Genomic DNA, 22,822 nt, shown 5'->3' with positions numbered 1-22,822 from the left:
GGTTCCTGTTGAAGAAGTGTCTGAGGAGTGAGCTGCCCTTGCATACGCCGACTTGCAAAGCAGACGGCAGGCACTTGTGAGTAGACCGTCGCCGGTAAACAAAGCAACAAGCAATCATGGTGAGCATAGACAACGTTGTAAGTATGCATCTATGATCTAAACTGGCAGAAGCTGAGTTTTTGTCACTGCCTATGTTTGCTTCAACACCATCATGTGGGTTTGTTTTGCTTTTGGTAGAAATCACTTCAGTGCTGAGTATCTAATCTAGAGACAAGAGTCCTTCATTATTTTTGTTTGTATCACTTCATTTATTTTTTTATTTTCTTATTTTTGCTTTTTCTTATGATTTGTTGTTTCTGATTTAATTTATGTCCAGAAAAGGATAAATGTGTTCTGTCAAGTTAATTCTTCTGTGTACTGTACTGGGTGCAAAAGACAATGGTCTGTTTTGTAGGGTTTGTTTTATTCCCCTGATTTATTTTCAATTTTGTTCCCTCAGATACTGCAAATATGTGCGATATATGTCTCATGTTAGGTCTTCTAGTGCCGTAGCAATTTCTATTAGTTGTGGAACTTCAGTGTCCTGGTTCAGAGGACAACTAGATTGAGCCCTTCTGCGTCAGTTGAATATATAGGTCCAAAGGTCCTGGATAAAAAAAAAAATGTTTTGTCACAAGACTTTGCACATGTCAAAAGTATTGAACAGTCAACCAGCAAGGGGTCAGATCTATTGAACAGTCAACCAGCAAGGGATCAGATCAAACAAATGTGCATCAGTGACCAAAGCTTGAGAACAACACTTTTTTCTTGGAATCATTTTTGAGAGACAAATTTAACAGAGATTCCTGAGAAAAGCACATGATTCTGATTGCAGGCCAAATCCTGATAAACAGTGTGTGTAGATCCTGAGGTGTTGTGGAGAGTCTAGTAATGGTGGCTTTTGTTTTGCTGGAATGTTGCCATGCCTGGTTGTTTTGTCATTTTAAACAAATAGTTTATTGTATGTAATTTCTTGTATCTTAGTTCTTACAATTTCATATAAAAATGTCTTAAACGATCAAGAAAATCTGAAGATTTTTGTTACTATGGTTTTTCAGTTTAAATGTGCAGGACAGAGGTAAACAAGTATTTGGTGTTATAAAAAAAAAGTCATCCAACCTCAACACCTTGTGTGATAAGATCAAAATAACAAAATTCAATGAGTCTGATTCCCTGACAGACTCTATGTTTCTCCTGACCCTACAACGTTGGACAGAGCTTGCACCATTTCCGGCAAAAAATAAGCGATAAGGCCAACAAAAAAAATAGGTCTGTTTACGGTAACCCGACCGACCCTATTTTTTTCGCGCGACCCTAGACTTTTTTTTGGCATTTGGGGGAAAAAAAATAAAATAAAATAACGTAAAAATATGGTTTTTTGGGGGGAAAAAAAGGAAAAAAAATCCCGACCTACCGACCCTATTTTTTTGGCCTATGTTACCGTAAACAGACCTTTTTTTTTTTTTTTGGCCTAAGCGACTGTTTCCAAAAACTTCAATCCCAAACTTTAAAAGCCAAGGACACGTTCTACGACCCTATTTTTTTTGGCTGTGTAATCTGGAAATTTTAGTGGTTTTTTTGTGTGTGCCTAACACAAAGCAGAACTGCTGAAAAGCAACTGTTTGTGGACTTATTTCTGAAGTATTGACATCACCTAAAAAGCTAATAAGCTTTCCTTTGTCATTTGAGCTTCTGGTCAGCACTCTGAAATTGTTTGGTTATGCTTATATATGGGCGTTAATATAGCTCATCCGTAGCGGCACTGGCTTCAAAACCAGTTGTCGCTATCGGCGTTCGTTCAATTCCCACGTTTTGCCAGGGATTTATTTCCCAGAGTCAGCATTGTGCAGACTCTCCTCAGTGTCCAAACACCCCCCATGTGTAGGCATGCGCACAATAAAGATCTCAAGCTCACAGTCAAAGTCTCAAGCTCACAGTCAAAGTCTCAAGCTCACAGTCAAAGTCTCAAGCTCACAGTCAAAGTCTCAAGCTCACAGTCAAAGTCTCAAGCTCACAGTCAAAGTCTCAAAGCTTGGTAGAATAAATACGCACATGCAGGAAAAGAAAAATGATTGGGTAGCGCCGATCTGTATGGCAGCTCGCTTTCCTCAGTGAGAAAGCAGCCCCAATTTCCATGGAGGTAAACTCACAAGGACCATGTTGAAATCGTATCCTTCAATCCCAAACTTCAAAAGCCAAGGACTCGTTCTACGACCCTATTTTTTTGGTACTCTTATGATTTGTGACTACCGTAGTGTTGTAGATGAGCGGTCTTGATGACAGAAGGTATCACCTGTCAATGACAATTGACCCAGTGTTAATCGTGTACCAGGTGTCAAGACAGGCCAAAGTTCTGCTGGCAGCCAATGACTTCCTCTCCTTCATCAACAACTCACCCTCCCCGTTTCATGGTGAGCTTTGTGTTCACACATGTACATGTTGCATGTGTGTGTGTTCACACATGTTTGCCATGTGTGTGTGTGATTGTGTGTGTGCACTCAGTGTGTGTGTGTGTGGGTGTACATGTATGCGTTCACAGTGTGTATCCACTCTGTGTGTGTGTGTATACGTGTGGGTAAGTGTGTGTGTGTGGGTGTGTGTGTGTGTTCACATACATGTTTGCCATGTGTGTGTGTGTGATTGTGTGTGTGTGCACTCAGTGTGTGTGTGTGTGGGTGTATGCGTTCACAGTGTGTATATCCACTCTGTGTGTGTATATATACGTGTGGGTAAGTGTGTGTGTGTGGTTCACACATGTTTGCCATGTGTGTGTGTGATTGTGTGTGTGTGCACTCAGTGTGTGTGTGTGTGGGTGTATGCGTTCACAGTGTGTATATCCACTCTGTGTGTGTATATATACGTGTGGGTAAGTGTGTGTGTGTGGTTCACAAGTACATGTAACCATTTAGAATGAGTCTGTAATGAATACAGTACTTGTGTCGACCCATTTTAATGCATGAGCACACTTGACGGACATTTGATATGTGTACTCTACTTCCATTATCTATACTTTGCGGTAGACTAATCTTTAGTAATTAGAGCCAACTGCACTGTTTATAAGCTGACTTTTTGTCATTGTACAGAAATCAGTGGGTGTAAAAACAATTGATTTTAAATGCAACACCACCATGTTTCTATCAAGATTTTTGTGTCCTTTTTCATTGCAATTTGAAAGATTTTTCAGCTACATTAATTTGGAATCTTTTTCTGGGCATTATTATGGCTCAAAGAGACTAATGTGTACTTAACTGCAGATTGCTAATGAAATGTTCATGTACCTACAATAGTTTTAAAAGTGTGTGTGTGTGTGTATATATATATATAAAAATGTATAATGAGAGCGCTGCTAAAAATGCCAAAATGTGCACTCGATCGCTTGTACTTTTAAAGAAAAGTTAAATATAGAATGACGTCAAGAGCGAGAATGCATAGAAATTACGTCATGAGCAAGGGAGATCATCCTTTACTCTGTGTGTGTGTGTGTGTGTGTGTTACAGCGGTGGATGAAGTGAGGAAGAAGCTGATTGCCCACGGTTTCCAGGAGCTGTCAGAGCAGCGACAATGGCTCATTCAGCCTCTCCAAAAGGTGGGTGCTTCTTGTTAAAGGTACCCTCCTTCCCGTTTGAATCTAATCGTAAATGACTACAGTGGTACTCCCCTTTTAAAGGCATGCTCACCATCTCAAATCTGGCCAGGGTAATAAGACACTCCCTCCACTTGGTCACATGACGTCCACTTGGTCACATGATGTCCACTTGGTCACATGACCTCCACTTGGTCATATGACCTCCACTTGGTCACATGACCTCCACTTGGTCACATGATGAAAATTAACACCCTGACTATTTTCTGTGGTGAGTTGGAATTTGTTGACAAATTGATTTTGTGAAAGCCACTCTGAAAGTCACTTGTGGCCTTTTTTTAACAAATCAATTCATCAAAAAATTCCAAAGGACGGATCTGTTGTGATTTTCAAGATGATTTGCTCGGGAAGGAAGATATTTGTATTATTAGAATGTAAGAAGGTTATCTGGTACTCAGACTTACCCTTTTTTCTCTTTATTTTATGTTTTCTTCATTTCCCTTTTTTTGACAGGACAAAAGAAAGGTGTGTGTACTTTTTGATGATTGTTTTGGTTTGTTCCAAGTGTCTTGACTTTACTGTTTTGCTCGTTAATATGATTTTTGCTTTGAAGTATTCATAGTTACTCAGGTTCATTTACAGTGTTCACCTATTTGTTTCCTACTTCTGAAATGAAAAAGATAAATTTGATTATTTTGTTTTTGTACCCAATTTGCTGAGCACAAAAACAAAAGTATGCGAGTAGGATTCAATTACTACTCTTGGTTTGATTATAGAGAGAGCTAGCGTAACACAATATGTTGCTTGCATGATATTAAACCGGAGATGTCCTTCCAGTTTGAGGGAATGAAGAGTTGAGGACAAAATACATTAAGAAGACACAGTCTTGATTTTGGTGTGTACATCTGTGACATGTCACAGAGAACTGATGTGTGTTACTGCAGTATTTTGTGACCAAGAACCACCCAACCATAATAGCTTTGTTTGTAACGTTGTAAATCTGATTGTAGTATTTTGTGACCAAGAACCAATCGACTATCATAGCTTTGTCTGTAACATTGTAAATCTGATTGCAGTATTTTGTGACCAAGAACCAATCGACTATCATAGCTTTGTCTGTAACATTGTAAATCTGATTGCAGTATTTTGTGACCAAGAACCAATCGACTATCATAGCCTTCGCTGTGGGCGGCAAGTACAAAGCTGGCAATGGGTTCAGCATTGTGGGCGCCCACACAGACAGCCCCTGTCTCAAGGTTTGCACACATATCAACATTTACACTACAATGGAACCCCCCTTTTAGGACCTACAAAAATCTGAGAAAATGGGGTCTAAGAAAGGAGGGAGTCTTAAAATGGGGGTCATTTGACACCCCCCGCGGGTTAGGGGGAAGAATTTACCCGATGCTCCCCAGCATGTCGGAAGAGGCGACTAACGGATTCTGTTTCTCCTTTTACCCTTGTTAAGTGTTTCTTGTATAGAATATAGTCAATGTTTGTAAAGATTTTAGTCAAGCAGTATGTAAGAAATGTTAAGTCCTTTGTACTGGAAACTTGCATTCTCCCAGTAAGGTCATATATTGTACTACGTTGCAAGCCCCTGGAGCAATTTTTTTATTAGTGCTTTTGTGAACAAGAAACAATTAACAAGTGGCTCTATCCCATTCCCCCCCTTTCCCCGTCGCGATATAACCCTTCGTGGTTGAAAACGACGTTAAACACCAAATAAAGAAAAAGGGGGTAATTTTACAGAGGTTAAGAACAGGAAGTCTGAGAAAACGAGGTCTTAAAAAGGAAGGAATCTGAATTGGGGGGGGGGGGTGGTCTGGAAAGGGGGATTTGACTATTTGGGAACCATTCCATGTAACCTCCGTTGTTTTGCTTGTTTAGTAACAAATAGAAAATTAAAAAATTAAACTAAATAAAATTAAGTGGACGTTTTCCTGTTGTTTTTATTGTATGCAATTAAAAGATATAATCATCAAATTTAAGTCAGCATTTTACCACTGATGTGAAAGTGAGATGGTACACGTACTGAATAGTGTGGGGTACGGTTTGATAGTGTCAAAAACTATAGTGACTAGATATGGTAATGCTTGCAGCAGACACATTTGCAAGTTGCTGAGTGAGTAAAAAAATAAGTTCAGTCTTCATCCTAATCACATTCTTTTTTGTCTAATAGAACAGAAACAAATGCTGGCACACACACAGACACACACACAGACACACACACACAGAGTGTTTCCCTCCCTCTCTCTCTCTGACTCTCTTGTGTGGATTTTGCTTGAGTTGTTATATTGTTGTTACAATTCCGTGTCCATTAATTTTCAAATTCTGTTTTCTCATGCACAAGAAACATTACTGACTTGCAGGTGAAGCCAGTGTCGGGCAAGGTGCGGCAGGGCTATTGCCAGGTGGGGGTGGAGTGCTATGGAGGGGGCATCTGGAACACCTGGTTTGACCGTGACCTCACTGTGGCTGGCAGGGTCATTGTCAAGGTCAGTACGAGGGACACCTTCTTTCTTAGTCTGAATGATGTTGAGGAATTTTGTTTTGACTACCTTCTTTCATGAATTATGAGTTTTCCTATTATTATCGGTCATTGTGCCATAAGTAAGTGGCTCATTACACCTAAACGCTCACAAACCTGGGTAGCGCGACAGTTTTTTCTGCGAGCATTCCACTTTCCAAATGACCCAAATTTCCCAGCATTGGGATAATAGAGAAAAGGAAATGAAAGGCAATGAGAAAACTGGGAACCTCAGAGCAGAGGGGCCTGGGGGGGGCATTTAGGACACCCAAACCAAAAAGGCTTAGGCCCCAAACGGTTTATGACGTCATCCAATAGTCATATCCAAGCAATAGGACTATAAAGTTATGAAAATGAAATGAAAATGAACATGAGTGTGATTGTGACCACAGGATGGAGGAAACCTTACCCATCGGCTGGTGAGCATTCCCCGCCCCATTCTGCGCATTCCTCACCTGGCCATCCACCTGCAGCGAGACATGAACGACAGCTTTGGAGCCAACAAGGAGACTCACCTGTGAGTGTGCAACGTCTCACTGCTCACTTTGAGCTCACCTGTCACCAAATTACATGTATCCAGGACGCTCTTACCCCGATAATGGCGTCACATGCTGGCCATGTGTCATTCTTGTGCATGAGATTTATGCATGGACCTGCATGTTTGTCAACAAAGATTCTTTTGTTAGCTCTCTTCACACTAAACAAGTAGGGGTATGGTATTGGTTATTCATGTCATTCTTGTGCATGAGATTTATGCATGGACCTGCATGTTTGTCAACAAAGATTCTTTTGTTAGCTCTCTTCACACTAAACAAGTAGGGGTATGGTATTGGTTATTCACGTCATTCTTGTGCATGAGATTTATGCATGGACCTGCATATTTGTCAACAAAGATTCTTTTGTTAGCTCTCTTCACACTAAACAAGTAGGGGTATGGTATTGGTTATTCACGTCATTCTTGTGCATGAGATTTATGCATGGACCTGCATGTTTGTCAACAAAGATTCTTTTGTTAGCTCTCTTCACACTAAACAAGTAGGGGTATGGTATTGGTTATTCATGTCATTCTTGTGCATGCACATCATGAAATTTGAAAATCAGTAGGGTGGCTTTATAATGTTGTGGCGAGTTTGTGTCACAATAGACGATTTTGAAGAATAGTTCAGTTGGGTTTTTATGGGTTGTGGAATGGTTGCTTTCCCTTGTTTTACCTTGCTTTCCCTTGTTTTACCTTGCTTTCCCTTGTTTTACCTTGCTTTCCCTTGTTTTACCTTGCTTTCCCTTGTTTTACCTTGCTTTCCCTTGTTTTACCTTGCTTTTCCTTGTTTTACCTTGCTTTCCCTTGTTTTACCTTGCTTTCCCTTGTTTTACCTTGCTTTCCCTTGTTTTACCTTGCTTTCCCTTGTTTTACCTTGCTTTCCCTTGTTTTACCTTGCTTTTCCTTGTTTTACCTTGCTTTTCCTTGTTTTACCTTGCTTTCCCTTGTTTTACCTTGCTTTCCCTTGTTTTACCTTGCTTTTCCTTGTTTTACCTTGCTTTCCCTTGTTTTACCTTGCTTTCCCTTGTTTTACCTTGCTTTTCCTTGTTTTACCTTGCTTTCCCTTGTTTTACCTTGCTTTCCCTTGTTTTACCTTGCTTTTCCTTGTTTTACCTTGCTTTCCCTTGTTTTACCTTGCTTTCCCTTGTTTTACCTTGCTTTCCCTTGTTTTACCTTGCTTTTCCATAGAAACTCTGAGGCAAGAAACGCGTAGCATAGTAGGCTTGCCTCAGTGTTTCTATAGAAACAAGGAAAGGCAACTGTTACACAACCCGTAAAAACACGAACATCGTCTATTCCAGCATTCTGTTGGTTGGGCCTATTATTTATCTTTCAGTGGGTGATGAAATTCATAGGCGCATGTGGGCTTTGCTTGATTTGTTGTGACTGTAGTTTTGCCTTGTTAGGAAGGACCTGTGTAACCTGTGAAATGTTGGCAGGTGTCCGGTGCTCAACACCTGTATACAGGCCAAGCTTCAGGAGGAGGCCATCACCATCGACAACCAGGAGATCACCAACACTGTGAGATGTAGCTCCGTCTGTCCCTTTCTCTGCCAAGTCCGTCCGTCCCTTTCTCTGCCAGTCTGTCTTGTCATTTTGTCTGTGTCTATGTCTGTATGTGAACTGTGTGGCTGTGTGTACCTGCTTGTGAGCATAAAACCCTGTTTGTGTATGAAAATGTGAAACTAATGAGGCGGAGCGCTGTGGAGATCTGATACACAAAGGGAAGTAAGCTCTCTAAATGCATATGACGTGTGTAATAGAATAAGTGAGGGTTATACGGAACCATTCTCCTGGCACCTGAGAGAATGTCAAGCATTGAAATTAGCAAGTAATGAGGATGAAAGTTGCTTGTTCATTTCAATGCTTGTTCATTTTTCGGGTTCCGAATAACTCTCACTCTATTACACATGTATGCATTTATAGTGCTTACTTCCCTTTGTTTATCAGATTTGTTTGTGTATGTATCTTTGTTTGTTTGTTCCAGTGTCTGTTTTTAATGTAAACCACAATATTTCCCCAGGTGTCCAAGCATCCACAACCCTCCTCTGCCCATGTCTGCATGCCTGTGTCTCTATGCCTGTGTCTCTATGCCTGTGTCTCTATGCCTGTGTCTCTATGTACAGTACAAGGGCGTGTTTGTGTCCTGTCCTTTGGTTTTTGTTGTTGTTTTTCAATTTAAAACCAGAATATTTCCCCCCATGCCTCCAAGTACCCCCTGATCCTGATAAAACTGTCGTGTGAGAAACTGCTGGTGTTCAAGGAATGTTTGTGTTTGTGTGTGTCGGTAAAATTAGTATTTGTCTGTACCTTTTTGGTTGTTTCTTTTTTCCAGTTTCTGTTTTCAAAACCACAATATTTCTCTTCAGGCGTCCAAGCACCCCCCGGCCCTGATCAAACTGCTGTGTGAGGAACTGCTGGTGTCCAAGGACCAGCTGATGGACTTTGAGCTGTGTCTGGCCGACACCCAACCCGCAGCCATCGGTGGTGCCTTCGATGAGTTCATCTTCTCCCCGCGCCTTGACAACCTGCTCAACGCCTACTGTGCCTGTGAGGTAAGCCAGGGAAAAGTTTGAAGGGTAGATCTCGCTGAAGGGTAGATCGAGATGAATGGTTGAAGGGTAGATCGAAATAAATGGTTGAAGGGTAGATCGAGATGAATGGTTGAAGGGTAGACCAAAATGAACCGTTGAAGGGTAGACCAAAATTAATGGCTGAAGGGTAGATCTAGATGAATGGCTGAAGGGTAGACCGAAATTAATGGTTGTAAGTTCGATTCAGATGAAGGGCTGAAGGGAAGATCGAAAAGGAATGGTTGATGGGTAGATTAAGATGAAAATGCTTTGTGGTTGTTTATAGCAGAAGTGGTATTAAAGGTCCTTGTCTACATTTTTATACCGAAATCGCCATTTGACCATTAAAATGCAGAGTCTATTATCTACAAATATCAACAATACACCCCCTTTTGATCAGGAAAGACGAAGCCAGTGTAGCCGTTTGAAAATTCATTAAATTACATATTCCTACTCCGAATCACATGTAGCAGTTTACTCAGTCTAAAGTGCTAGGTCTGAAAAGGCTACCCGTCTAAGGGGAGCAACCCCAACTAAAAAAGTGTAAACGTAGCCATGGTAATGACGACGCACCCAGGGAGTTACCTCCCCTCATGCGTACCGCGTCACTACTGCTACTGACCACGTGACCCCTATCATTCGACACTTCAGCTTTCTTGAGAGCAGGTCGTGGATTTTTTGGCTCTAGTGGAAGTTCGCTGTTTGGTGTTTGCTTAGACACCCACCGGCACCCACACACCCGTCTCTTCACCCGCTGCACTGGTAGTTGGTGAGCTCGTTCCTTTTACTAGTTTGAACGTATTTTTCAGTAGCTACTAGAAAATTTTCGGCCACGTGTGGTCACGTATTTTTTGGTAGCCATTTTGGAATTTTGTCGCCATTTTGTTCGTCAGCATGTCTGACGGGGATAAAAAGCGCGGCAAGGCTGATGTGAAGGGGAAAATTAAACCTAAGTCTTCCTCTTCTGTCCCTAAGCCTATTTTGGTTGTTGTTTCCGACGCGGCTAACAATACTGTGTTGACGGTTCCGATTTCTGCCCCGAATGACCAGTCGGTTGCTGGGCAGTCTAATCAACCTACATGTACCGTTACTTCTCGCTCGCCTTCTCTGCCGCTTGCAGATTCGGCGTCTCTGGTTTCCTCGTTGCTTTCTTCGCTGGTGCCCGAGCTTCGCACGTTGGTGAGAGAAGAGATGGTGCGTTCTAAGCCTTCGACTTCCGTTGTTCCGTCGTTGGCTTCCTTCCCGCTTCCGGCTGTGACGCTGTCCTTGACGGGGGTTGTTACTTCTGCGTCTTCTACCGCTGTGGTTGGCGACTCAAGTAAGTTGGGCTGGTCCGTAGGTCCTCGTGAGACCGCTGGACGCTCCCTGCTGGGAGACAGCCCTTTTCGGCGGGTTCACGACCCGCAAACCCCTGTTCATTCTCACTTTGGCTTCGCGGAAGACCATCGTGTTCATGAGCAATGGCGGCATTTGGTTCAGGCTTCGCCGCTTCCGGCACTCGCCGGAAGCGTAGGTCCTCCGACGTACGCACCCGCTGGGGTCGTTTCCGGAGTTGACCAGCCAGTTCCGTCTGCTGCGCTTCCGGCACTCGCCGGAAGCATAGGTCCCCCGATGTACGCACCCGCTGGGGTCGTTTCCGGGGTCGACCGGACGTGGCCCTCCGGGCATTCGGCCTTCCGGCCGCCGTCCTCAGTGTCTGCGCTTCCGCTTTTCGCGGTCGCGTCTGATACTTTTCCGGCTCAGTCCGGATCTACTGCTCCTTCCGCTTCCGCTTCCTCTCGGGTGGCGGTCGCGGGGGGGCAGCACCAGCCCTTTGGGCAGGTGTTGTCTCAGCCCTGGCCGGGGCAGTCAGCGCTTCCTTCTTCGGTTGCGGCTTCGACTGCGGTTCCGGTTCCGGCGGCTACGGGCATGCCGTCCTCTTTCTCTTACCCTAGTCAGGGCATGAGTTCGGATGGTGTCGGTGTGGACGGGTTTCCGGTTTCCGGTTACGGTGTTCACCGCCCTTCTACCAGCAACGTGGACTTCGGTCCTTCGCAGGATGTTTCGGATTTTCAGTCCGTCGCCAGTGAGGTTGCACGTGTTGGTTATCCGGAGAGACTCAAAGTGGCCCTGGAGGCTGCTGCTGAGGTCACTTCGAGATATTTCGCGGAAGGAGCTTCGGTCGCTTCGGCTGCCGCTTCGGCTGCTCCGTCCGCGATGGCTGATTTTCGCTCTGGGAAGGAGGATGACTCATACTTCCGGTTTATGGAGTCTCCGTCCATAGCTTTTCAGCTTTCTCAGGTTTTGGCCAAGCCTTCTCCTTCCGGAAGCGGAATTCCTTCACTTCCGGTTCCACTGCTAGTGCCTCACGGCTCAGTTCCGGAGGTTGCTCAGCAATGGATGGCTTCGCCTTCTCAGGCTTCTGCATTTGCACTGTCTTCCCATAGACGTTTGGTTTTGCAGAAGTCTACCAGGAACTTGTTGGATTCGTTCGCTCTCCCGCGTTCATCTTTGACTGTTCCTCCGGAGATGATGGCCTTGTTGGCCAAGCCTATCAAGAAGGATGACGGCGTGCTCTTGTCTGAGAACACGCTGATCGCTTCTGAAGAGGCAGGGCGTCAGCAGCTGGAGCTTGCCTCCATTGCTGAGACGCTTATTCGGGCTCTTTCTCGGGCCCTCACTGATTCGCTGAATCCTTTCTCTCTCAGCGAGGATCAGGATGCGGATGACGTCTCCACTTTGTTGGCCGCTCTTGCGAGGGTCAATGAAGAACAGATGAGACTTTCCGCCGTGCACTATGCACACTCTGTCATGTGTCGTCGGGATCTCTTTCTGGCACACTCACAGTTCTCGGAGCAGGCAACCAAGGACACTTTGCGTGCCTCACCGGTCTTGGAGGGTTCCCTCTTCGGGCATCTCATTTTTGACGCCCGGAGACAGGAAATTCAGGCGAACAGGGACCAGCAGTTTTCTGACTTCTCCCTGCACAGCCTTAAGCAATCCAAGCATTCTCAGCCGAAGCAGGCTAAGGTTGCTGGCCCTCCCAAACCGGCAGACAAGGGTCGTGGGCGTTCTTCTTCTCAGGGCTCGAGAAGACGACCGTCTTCCGGCAGGGGGAGAGGCGGCTCGGGAAGCAAGCCTCACCCCCAATGAAGTGCTCCCGATCTCCCCCCCACCCCGCCCTCCATTCTGGTGATGGCGGGGGGCCCTTCTCGGGCTCTTTCCCATTGGCTGGTCTCTATACAGAGTCAATGGGTCGTGGGGGTCGTGAGGTCGGGCTTCCGTCTTCTCTGGAAAGATGGCAAGGCTCCTCTGGTCAGGCGTCCGCCGGCGTTCAGGCCTCCCTTCTCTCAGGAAGCCGTTTCCGTCCTTCGGTCGGAAATAGACTCCCTGCTGCAGAAGGGCGCAGTGGAGAGGGTCCTCGACCACAGATCCCCCGGGTTTTACGGACGGCTTTTCGCCGTCCCCAAAGCCTCAGGGGCATGGCGTCCTGTCTTGGACCTATCGTTCCTCAATACTTTCTTGAGGGAGATACGGTTCAAGATGGAGACGCCAGCGTCGGTCAGGGACTCTCTCCGCCCGGGAGACTGGGCGACCTCCATCGACCTGACGGATGCATATTTTCATATACTTATGCATCCAGCCGACCGGAAATGGCTTCGTTTCCGGTGGGCAGGTCAGGTTTACCAGTTTCGCGCCCTTCCCTTTGGCCTGTCTCTCGCCCCTTGGGTCTTCACCATGGTCGTGAGACAGGTCTGCGCGCTGGTCAGGTCACGGGGTGTCCGGCTACGTGCCTACCTGGACGATTGGCTCATCCTGAGTCAGAGTCAGGCAGGGTGCGAGCAGGATACCCAATCGGTGCTTCGGGAGGCCAACATGTTTGGCTTCACGATCAACCGATCGAAGTCGGAGCTCACACCGTGTCAGACATTCACCTACTTGGGAATGTCTTTCGACACGGTGGCTTGGACTGTCCGCCCTTCTCAGAAGAGGGTGGACAAGCTCCAGGCGTTCATACGCTCCACTTTGCCTCTCCCGAGGGCCTCCCTGCGGACTTTGGCCTCCATCTTAGGGCAGATGGAGTCCATGGCTCTCCTGGTTCCCTTGGGGAGGGTCCACAAACGGCCTTTTCAGCTGGCGCTCAAGCCGTTCGTGGACTCTCCCACGGTGGATTGGAATGCCCTCATCCCTCTCCAGGGATGGTTCCAATCCGCTACCCATCCGTGGCTGGACACGGAGTGGGTATGCAGGGGCGTGCCGATAGCCCTTCCGGCCCCAGACTTGGACCTGTTCACGGACGCGTCCTTGGTGGGGTGGGGGGCTCACACAGACCAGCTGACTGCGTCAGGTCTGTGGTCGGCAGATCAGAGGATGCAGCACATCAACTTGCTGGAGCTAGAAGCCGTGGCTCTAGCTCTGGACAAGTTTCGGCCCTCCCTTCAGGCCAAGCATGTTCGTCTGTTTACAGACAACACGACAGTGGCAGCTTACATCAACAAGCAGGGAGGGTCGCGGTCTCCGTCGCTTTCGGCCAGGGCCTGCGAGATCCTGATTTGGTGTTCAGAGCATCAAATCAGGCTTTCGGCCAGGTACCTGCCCGGAAGTTTGAACACTCTGGCGGACGCGCTCAGCCGCTCCGACAGAGTGCTTCAAACAGAGTGGACCATCACTCACGGAGCGTTGGACCGTCTCTGGTCTCTTGTGCAGAAACCTCAGGTGGACCTCTTTGCCACCAGGTTCTCGAAGAGACTACCCGTGTTCGTCTCACCATTCCCGGACCCCGAGGCGTGGGAGACGAACGCGATGGACATTTCCTGGTCAGGCCTGGAGGCTTATGCGTTCCCGCCATTCCAGTTGCTCACGCGAGTGATCAGGAAGGCGGAGCAGGAGGGCCCGTCCCTCCTGCTGATCGCTCCTCTTTGGCCGTCTCAGCCTTGGTTTGCGGACCTACTGAGACTCGCCCAGGGCCCTCCCATTCCTCTCGCTCTCACGCGAGGAGAACTGATTCAGCCTCACACCGGCAGCCTCCACGCAGAGCCTCAGATGCTCAAACTTCACGCTTGGAGGTTGTGCGGTCTTCTCTGAGGCGCAAAGGGGCATCAGATCTGACCATGGACCTGGTAGGACGCTCGCACAGAGCATCTACTTCGTCTGTATATGAGTCACATTGGAGGGCCTGGGTTTCCTGGTGTCACGAGCATCAGCTGGACGCCACGGCGCCCCGCACGATGCACGTGGCGAACCATCTTGCTTTCATATCCTCGCAGGGAGCTTCAGCTGCCTCGTTGAAAGTAAGAAGATCGGCCATCTCGGCGACCCTACGCCAGTTAGGTCGCTCTATAGATGTTAGTGGCGTGATTGCTGGAGTCATCAAGGGCGCTTCCCTTTCTGACGTCAAGACTCGTACGCCCGTTCCTAAGTGGGATCTCTTATTGGTCATGGAGTTTCTGCGCTCAGCGGATTTTGAACCTCTCAGAGATGCCAGTTTTGCGAATCTTACACGTAAGTCCCTTTTCCTTTTGCTGCTCGCATCGGCACGAAGGGGCAGTGAGATCCACGCTCTTTCCGGTAATTCGGACGACATTTCCTTTGAATCAGATGGGTCCGTTACTTTGCGGTTTCGACCTGAGTTTCTTGCGAAAAACCAGGCTCCCGAGCGAGCTTCTCCTTTGGTCCATGTCAGGCCGTTGTCCACTATTCTGGCTCCGAATGACCCAGACTTAGTAAATTGCCCTGTTAGAGCTCTTCACATCTACCTTGCCCGTTCTCAGTCACTTAGATCCGCAGCTCAAAAGCTCTTGTTTATTTCTCTCAATACGGAGAGACATAAGGATATAACTAAGACGACTCTGGCCCGGTGGGTGTCGGCGCTCATTAAGCATGCTTACGAGTGGAGCCGCCATAACGAAGGAGGGACACAGCCTGTCCTTCCTCTGGAATCAGCTCGGGCTCACGAGACGTGAGCTTGGGCGTCTTCCTTGGCCGTGTTACGATCAAGAAGACTGGAGGAGGTGCTACACACCGCATACTGGCGTTCCGAGGATGTCTTCATGAATTTTTACCTGCGTGACATCTCGGCTCTTCGCCAGGATGGATCTAGAGCTTTGCCTGCCATGGTGGCAGGTGGTCAGCTCTTGACAAGGATTTGAGAGTGAGTTTGAACTTTTTCTTTCCCACCGCCTTGTTGTAGTAATCTGCTACATGTGATTCGGAGTAGGAATATGTAATTTAATCGAAAATTTTATTGTAAATTTTCATTTAATAAATATACCTACCCGAATCACATATCGTAGTCCCTCCCACCTACCCCGCTTATGATTTGGAGATGTTATTCTTCGAGTCGAATGATAGGGGTCACGTGGTCAGTAGCAGTAGTGACGCGGTACGCATGAGGGGAGGTAACTCCCTGGGTGCGTCGTCATTACCATGGCTACGTTTACACTTTTTTAGTTGGGGTTGCTCCCCTTAGACGGGTAGCCTTTTCAGACCTAGCACTTTAGACTGAGTAAACTGCTACATGTGATTCGGGTAGGTATATTTATTAAATGAAAATTTACAATAAAATTTTCGATTGTAGTATGCCAGCGTAGTACTCATAGTAGGATATCCTTATTTGGAAAATGCCAAGCGCAAAACTCCTCTCAAATCCCGTGCATTTCGTGCGTTTAAAAAAAAGCGTGGACAGCGCTCCAGTGTCAAACTGTTGCTGCACTTGTTTGGGCGTGGCTATAAGCATAGTTACATGAATTTGATTGGTCAGTATTTTTAGGCAAAGCACATGTTCTCAGCAAACAGAAAACAAAATATTGGAAGCGTGAGTCACGCTACCCAAAAATAAAATCTTTTTTTACATATATTTTTTTTTCTATAACTTTTTTCCCCATGGTTCATTCATCATTTGACATCATTTTGTATCGAAATCTAACCATAAGATTATTGAAAAAAAGCAAAAATGTAGACGACCACCTTTAATTTAAAATGACATTAATACATGTTGATCTAGTAGCATGCCTAGCATGATCAATCGTTTTCAATTTGCAGAGATGGCATGAATCACTTATACAACATTCTTTTGCTTGATGGGCTTGTTGTAGCTTGAAAAGTTTACAGTGTTTGTTCAATAATGAAAAAGAACTTTGAGAGAGAACAAGCACTGAGGGTATCAATGATTGTTTTCAGGGTCTGCTGGAGTCTCTGTCAGACGGCAGTCTGGAGGTCGACCCCAACGTGCGCATGATCAGTCTCTTTGACAACGAGGAGGTCAGTGGTCTCTGTGTTCCACCTTGTACAGTGTTATATACACAAATATACAGAAGATCACCAAACCATATATTTCCCCCTCAAATCTGTGTGGTTTGGCTACTGTTTATTCTGTAGACTGTTTTAGTTGACTGCTACTGTTGGATGTGTCCAGTCTAATATACAAAGATCCTTCAAAGCATCCTTAACTACAGGTCTCAGAATGTAGGGAATCTGAAAATGGCGTTACATTTACAGACATCATGAACACAAATGGGGAAGAAAAAAGTTGTGTAAAGAGGGAAGTCTGAGGGAAGTCTGAAATCGTGGTAGGTTTTTTGAGGGAAGGGCAAGTTTGGGTTCGTTGTCTTTTATACATTATGAACAGAAACTCTGCAGAAAAAAAGTTCTGAAAAGGGGGAAATCTGAAGTCATGTGTGTGTATGTGTGTGTGTGTCTGCATATGTGTCTGCATGCGTTTGTGCATTATACTACTCATATTAACGACCTTATTACCTCCAATCACCAGGTAGGGTCTCAGAGCGCCCAGGGTGCAGGGTCCACCTTCCAGGAGTTGGTGTTGCGTCGTATCAGTGCCAGTGGAGGCGGGTCCCCCACGGCCTTCGAGGAATCCATCGGCAAGTCCTACATGATCAGCGCCGACCAGGCCCACGCTGTCCACCCCAACTACTCGTACGTTGTTCTGAACTCTCCTTTTCTCTTTTCATTTGCACCTCCTATAAGAGGACATAAAATATATGTCCTCCTTTAAAAGGACACATTCTGGTGTCCCTTCTGTTGTCTGTACCAAAATCTACCTGTGATGACAGGCTACTTTGTGGGGACACTTTTTGATGGTCCCAAGGGTGTCCTTTCATCGCAGGTACCTCATTGAAAAAAAACAAGACAAAAACACACAAGATTATTGTTTAGTATCATATTGTTGCTTCTGAAAAAAAAGTTATCCCTTTTTATGGGTAAGGACTATAGGTGCAAACAAAAAACCCACACACACACATAGAACATTGTTTGTTTTTCTATAACCCTCAAAACAAAAATAAAGATTTTTTTTTAAATTTCGTGAAAGAGAGGATAGGAGATAAGGATCGAGGAGGAGGTAGAGGAAGATTTGCATGAAAGAAGAGGAGGAGGTTGAGGAAGATTTGCATGAAAGAAGAGGAGGAGGAAGATTTGCATGAAAGAAGAGGAGGAGGTTGAGGAAGATTTGCATGAAAGAAGAGGAGGAGGTTGAGGAAGATTTGCATGAAAGAAGAGGAGGAGGTAGAGGAAGATTTGCATGAAAGAAGAGGAGGAGGTTGAGGAAGATTTGCATGAAAGAAGAGGAGGAGGTAGAGGAAGATTTGCATGAAAGAAGAGGAGGAGGTTGAGGAAGATTTGCATGAAAGAAGAGGAGGAGGTAGAGGAAGATTTGCATGAAAGAAGAGGAGGAGGTAGAGGAAGATTTGCATGAAAGAAGAGGAGGAGGTAGAGGAAGATTTGCATGAAAGAAGAGGAGGAGAAAACAGGAGAGGAATGAACAAGGAGAGCTAAAGAAGTAGACATGAGCAGAGTGGGAAATAAACAAGTTACTTTTGCATGACTGTGTAATTCTTGACATTTTATCTTGTTGTGTTTGTGTGTGCAGTGAGAAGCATGAGGGCAACCACCAGCCTGCCTTCCATAAGGTAGAAATGTTTTCCTCATTTCTCTTTGTATGCTTTGTTCTTTTGTTTCTTCTTTTATTTTTAAGGAAGGAGGTATTCAATTTGGCATATTATCTAATGAGTGATTCCATTTACATGTTAAAGTTGTTGTGAACATGAACAGTTTCAAAGGCAGCGAACAATACATGAACATAATCTGCTGGACAGAGAATTTAGTTCGACATCAGGAAGAGTATCATTTGAGGGGGTATGTGTGATTTCCAAGCTTAAGTTGATAATCTGCACTTTATATTTATTTTAGTGGGTTTTTTTTAATTTTTGACCTTGAGTGCATTGGGCGATGCAGGTGGTAGGTGGTTGATGAAGCTGTTCATTGGGTAAAGGTGAGGATGAGAGGGGGAAACACCCCCACCAGTATGCTGGCACAAAACACAATCACCAGTTTGTGTCCAGTGGAACCATCAAAAATCTTAGAAAATCAGGTCTGAAAATGGTGGTACCAGATATGCTCGAAGTGATCACACTCGGCTTCACAGCAAAGGCAGTGTGATACACATCACATTAATAAAACGTACCTGTGTTATGAGTTTAGTGTATTGTGTGTGGTGTGGCTACAGGGTGTGGTGCTCAAGTTCAACGCTAACCAGCGCTATGCCACCACTTCTGTCACCGCCGCCATTCTGAGAGAGGTTGCCAGCAAAGTCGGTGTTCCACTTCAGGTCAGTTTGTTGTCATACCGATTCTGAGCTGTTTTCTGTTGTGCCAATTCTGGACTGTGGCTGACGCCTCCCTATGAGTGACTCCCATTTATGTTTGAAGTTTCACATGAGAGGATGAAAGATTTCTGAAGAAAAAGATGGTTCATGTGTGTGTGTGTGTGTTCGTTCACGAGTGCATGCATGTACGGGTTTGTGTGTGGCCATCCTCGCTTTTTTCCAGAGTGAACATATGTTTTGGCATAAACCCTTCAGATGCTTAATGTTTGCTTGTGGATTTTTTTTCCGCATAGGGCATTATTTCATTATCTTTCCCTAATTATTTTTACTTTGCATAGCGTTGATGTAGATATATAATGTTGACAGGACTTTGTGGTGCGTAACGACTCGCCGTGCGGGTCTACGATCGGCCCCATCATGTCATCCAAGCTGGGGATGCAGACCATCGACGTGGGGGCGCCACAGCTCTCCATGCACTCCATCCGTGAGATGGGTGACACCACCAGCATTGTGCACTGCACAGACCTCTTCAAGGTAAACTCTTGATTGACATCTTGACACATTGTCTGTGGGCTTTGCCTCTTTGTGCTGTTTCTGTTTTGGAACACACATGTGTGGGCATGTGTGTGTGCGTGCATGCCTACATGCATGTGTGTTTGTGAGCTTGTGTGTATGTGTGTGCGTGTGAGCGTGTGTGTGTGCATGTGTGTGTGTCATGCCCGTTTTCAGAGAACCTTTAAATTCACACAATAAGTAGCATTTTTGTTGGTTTTGCATCATCAGCAAATGACCATTGATTTGTGTATGTGTGTTTGTGTAGATGAATGCATGTGTGTGTGTGTGTGTGTGTGTGTGTGTGTTTTCCTGTAGTTGTTGTTTATAAATCCATGTATTATTTTGTCTACAGGGCTTCTTCGAGTTGTACCCCAGCGTGCAGGCCTCGGTGAAATTCTAGCCTGGTCGGGATGCTTGACGAGATGCACACACAACCCAACAGCTGTGATCCTGTTTTCCCCCTCACTTTGCTGGAGGGAAGTGCATTGTGTATGCTAAGCGTATAGTCAGTTAATATTTTTGACGATTTTGTTTCTGTAGTTTGTTTGATATCATTCTGTTGTAGGTAAGTGAAAATGCTAAAAGTAAAACAAAACGAATAAAAACCCACTGTGAGTGACATTAATGAATAATCAACCTCCTAGCTAGTCCTAGTGACCTTAGCAAAAAAAGGAACCATTTTTTATGAAGATAAACTTGTAATTTGTTGTAATTTTCATGATCACTACCAGTCTTTATGCACCTTCTCTAGCAGTGTTTATTGTAATTTCTTAACCATGGGTTTAACTTTTGTAATCTATCATTGTTGTTAACATGTTCATTCCTGTCTGTTATAGATTATCAGGGCTCAGTGCTTTAGCAGACAAGCATTGATCTGGTTGAAATACTAATGTTAATGATGTTGAATAATTGTTACGCCTTCTGGTCATTTGTATCGTATAAAAAATAGAATCATGTAATACGAATCATGTAATATAAGTTGATAAAATGTCTTTAGCAGTGTTAATAAGTCCTGCATGTGGTATTTATAGCTTCGTCACTGACCTTAGAATTTCTGTTTTCGCTCACGTTGTCCTTTATGACAGATTAGCTTGAAGGCATGACTGTCTCTATCTTTGCAAAACTTTTATTTTTTGTTTTGCTGTAATATTCTTGATTTGTTGAAGAAGAGATCAAAGGACCAAAGTCAAAAGAAATGCGAGCAGATTGTCTTACAACAGGATTTGTTGCCAGTGAATGAAAGATATGAATGATTTTTGCTAAATACATGTATATATATAGTGCCATGAGACCTCTTTGCTTTTTTGAATAGTCTTGCTCTGTTCAGTTTTTGTTAAGTAGATAAAAAAAAAGGAAAGTTGAAATAAGCGTGCAAGGGTTACAATCTGAAGTAAGATTTGTTCCCAGTTGATGCAAAATATGAATGGTCGTTGTTAGATCTAGTGTGAGTGCTATGAGAAGGCCTTAGTTGTAAAGTGTTGTCAGCCATGCTCTTCAAAACTAGGCTTGACTCTTAGAATTAGCCTTGAATTTATTGCAGTGTGGTAGTAATAGTGACATTGTACATGCAAGTTGATTGTACAGAAAGAATAGACATCATACCTGTCAAGTTCTCTTTTATAGTGAAAAATCATTTACAATGTTGTACGTGTACCAGTATTTGTTATTGTTAAGACCAATATTCATCATCTGATAAAGTTTTGTCTTGTAAAGAAACAACTGGTGCATATGCAAAGTGTACTCAGAAAATAAAGAACAAATCAGAATCTAGAATGACTGTCTGTATTGCAGATATTGTGTGTGTGTGTGTGGTGTATAAAAAGAGAGATATAGCTCTGTGAGTAATAGCTCTGTGAGTAATATGCTTGCATCACATTTATTTCAAGAATCTTAACATGGAGGTAAATGTGCAGAGGTTATGAACAGAAAACCTAAAAGGCAAGGACTTAAAAAGGGAGAAGTCTTAAATTTGGGGGTCTTAAAAGGGGGGTTCCACTGTGTCTGATGATTGCTGATGATCGATAGATGGTGTCTGGTAACTTCTTAATTCAGGTATGGAACGAAAGTAGATCCGGTAGTCTGCACCTGCATATCACTCAAGCATCCCCACTCCTCGCTCATCTACCTCTCTCACCCTGGCACACACTCTGGCACCACCACTCTTACTCTCAGTCTCTGGCGCCACCATTTTCACTTACTGTAGTGGCACTCTCACACAGATCCGTCTCATCCACCATTCTCAATCTAGACATCCAAGCATTCACGCACAAACTCTCTCTCTCTCTCTCTCTCTCTCTCTCTCTCTTTTCTCTCTCTCTCTCTCACACACACACACACCCCGGCATGTACACCACTCTCGAACCACTCCCACTATTAAGACACTGTCTGCGACACACACACGCACACAAACGGAATATTGACCTGAGTGGGATTCGAACCATGGCTTGGGACTTCGAAGTGTTTGAATACTGAGCTCTTATCCCCGAGGCCACTTTGCTCGCTTAAACATTTGACAAAAATTAGTATTATAAAGTTGTCAATGAGCGAATGCTCACGAACAACAAAGATGGATTGGTGCCTGGACCACAGAGCGATTATCCCGTCCACAAAAGTATAAACATTATCTATGAAAGTCACGCTTTGCTGAATTGGTTTTTTCAATTACCGGCTGTGTCTTACAAATAAAAACAAAACCTGAATACTTATTCATTCAATGCACCCTTTTAGTTTGATGAGGAGGGGGAGGCAATCTCATGCCGGCACCGCTATCGGGGGTACCTATAAAGGGCGAAAAGACGGCTAAAGACAGAGGGCCCCAAAGGGGGGGGGGGGGGGGGGTATCACCACGATCACGGGAAGGGAAATTTTAGCTTTCACGATCACAGTTACCTTGATTTTTGTTTTCACGATCACGAACACCAGTGGCAAATCACGGTCACGGTAAAAGTTGCAGGTACAGAAAGCACGTGTCAAAGTAAACACAACCACACAGTTATTCGCTCCTCTGGATCTATTGTTTATTCAACACAAAGTGACAACTGTTGCACTTTTAAATTATTTTTTTTTAATTCTCTTTTATTCACACATAGAAATACATATCATGATTTGTAATCAGTAATAAGAATGTTGTTTTCATTGTTTTTTCTCTCGCTCTCTCTCTCTCATACAGACACTCACAGGAATATACACTCCAGGGGCGGAGCAGTTAAGCCAGAGGGGGGGAGGGTTACAACCTGGGGTCCAGGGGTAGACCTTGTGGGGTACATGGGCAAGGCTGCGTTGGGGGGTCTGGGTGACTTAGCCCCCCAGAAGCTGAAGAGTTTTAGCTATTTTATGAACAAGTTATGGTTTATCCTTGATTTTAAACATGATTTGTTTGTTTGTTTGTTTGTTTGTTTGCTTAACG

General features: G+C 44.8%; 1 protein-coding gene across 2 annotated transcripts; it reads left to right on the top strand.

Moving 5' to 3' along the window:
- Positions 1–15: 15 nt before the first annotated feature.
- Positions 16–21,189, top strand: LOC138947692 (aspartyl aminopeptidase-like). Of its 2 annotated transcripts, none has more exons than XM_070319221.1 (14): positions 16–119; positions 2,372–2,450; positions 3,537–3,625; positions 4,765–4,878; positions 5,995–6,120; positions 6,545–6,669; positions 8,130–8,211; positions 9,060–9,245; positions 16,422–16,502; positions 17,011–17,174; positions 18,127–18,166; positions 18,763–18,864; positions 19,228–19,395; positions 19,769–21,189. In XM_070319221.1, exons 1-14 carry the CDS (start codon positions 117–119, stop codon positions 19,814–19,816), a joined length of 1,407 nt encoding a protein of 468 aa, XP_070175322.1. In that variant the 5' UTR covers positions 16–116; the 3' UTR covers positions 19,817–21,189. The 2 variants fall into 2 exon arrangements, with proteins under 2 accessions (XP_070175322.1, XP_070175321.1); XM_070319220.1 differs by having other exon boundaries at positions 101–137.
- Positions 21,190–22,822: the final 1,633 nt, after the last annotated feature.

Source organism: Littorina saxatilis, linkage group LG14, assembly GCF_037325665.1.
Source record: "Littorina saxatilis isolate snail1 linkage group LG14, US_GU_Lsax_2.0, whole genome shotgun sequence".
NCBI lineage: Eukaryota > Metazoa > Mollusca > Gastropoda > Littorinimorpha > Littorinidae > Littorina > Littorina saxatilis.
The sequence above is the reverse complement of the archived record's forward strand: the minus strand, read 5'-3'. Positions and strand labels throughout refer to the sequence as shown.

Excerpts from the sequence above, each read along its gene's own strand:
- LOC138947692 (XM_070319220.1), top strand. The coding sequence starts at position 117 with ATGGTGAGCATAGACAACGTT. Across the intron at positions 2,451-3,536 it reads CTCACCCTCCCCGTTTCATG|CGGTGGATGAAGTGAGGAAG; the intron begins GTGAGCTTTGTG and ends TGTGTGTTACAG. Across the intron at positions 18,167-18,762 it reads ACCAGCCTGCCTTCCATAAG|GGTGTGGTGCTCAAGTTCAA; the intron begins GTAGAAATGTTT and ends GTGTGGCTACAG.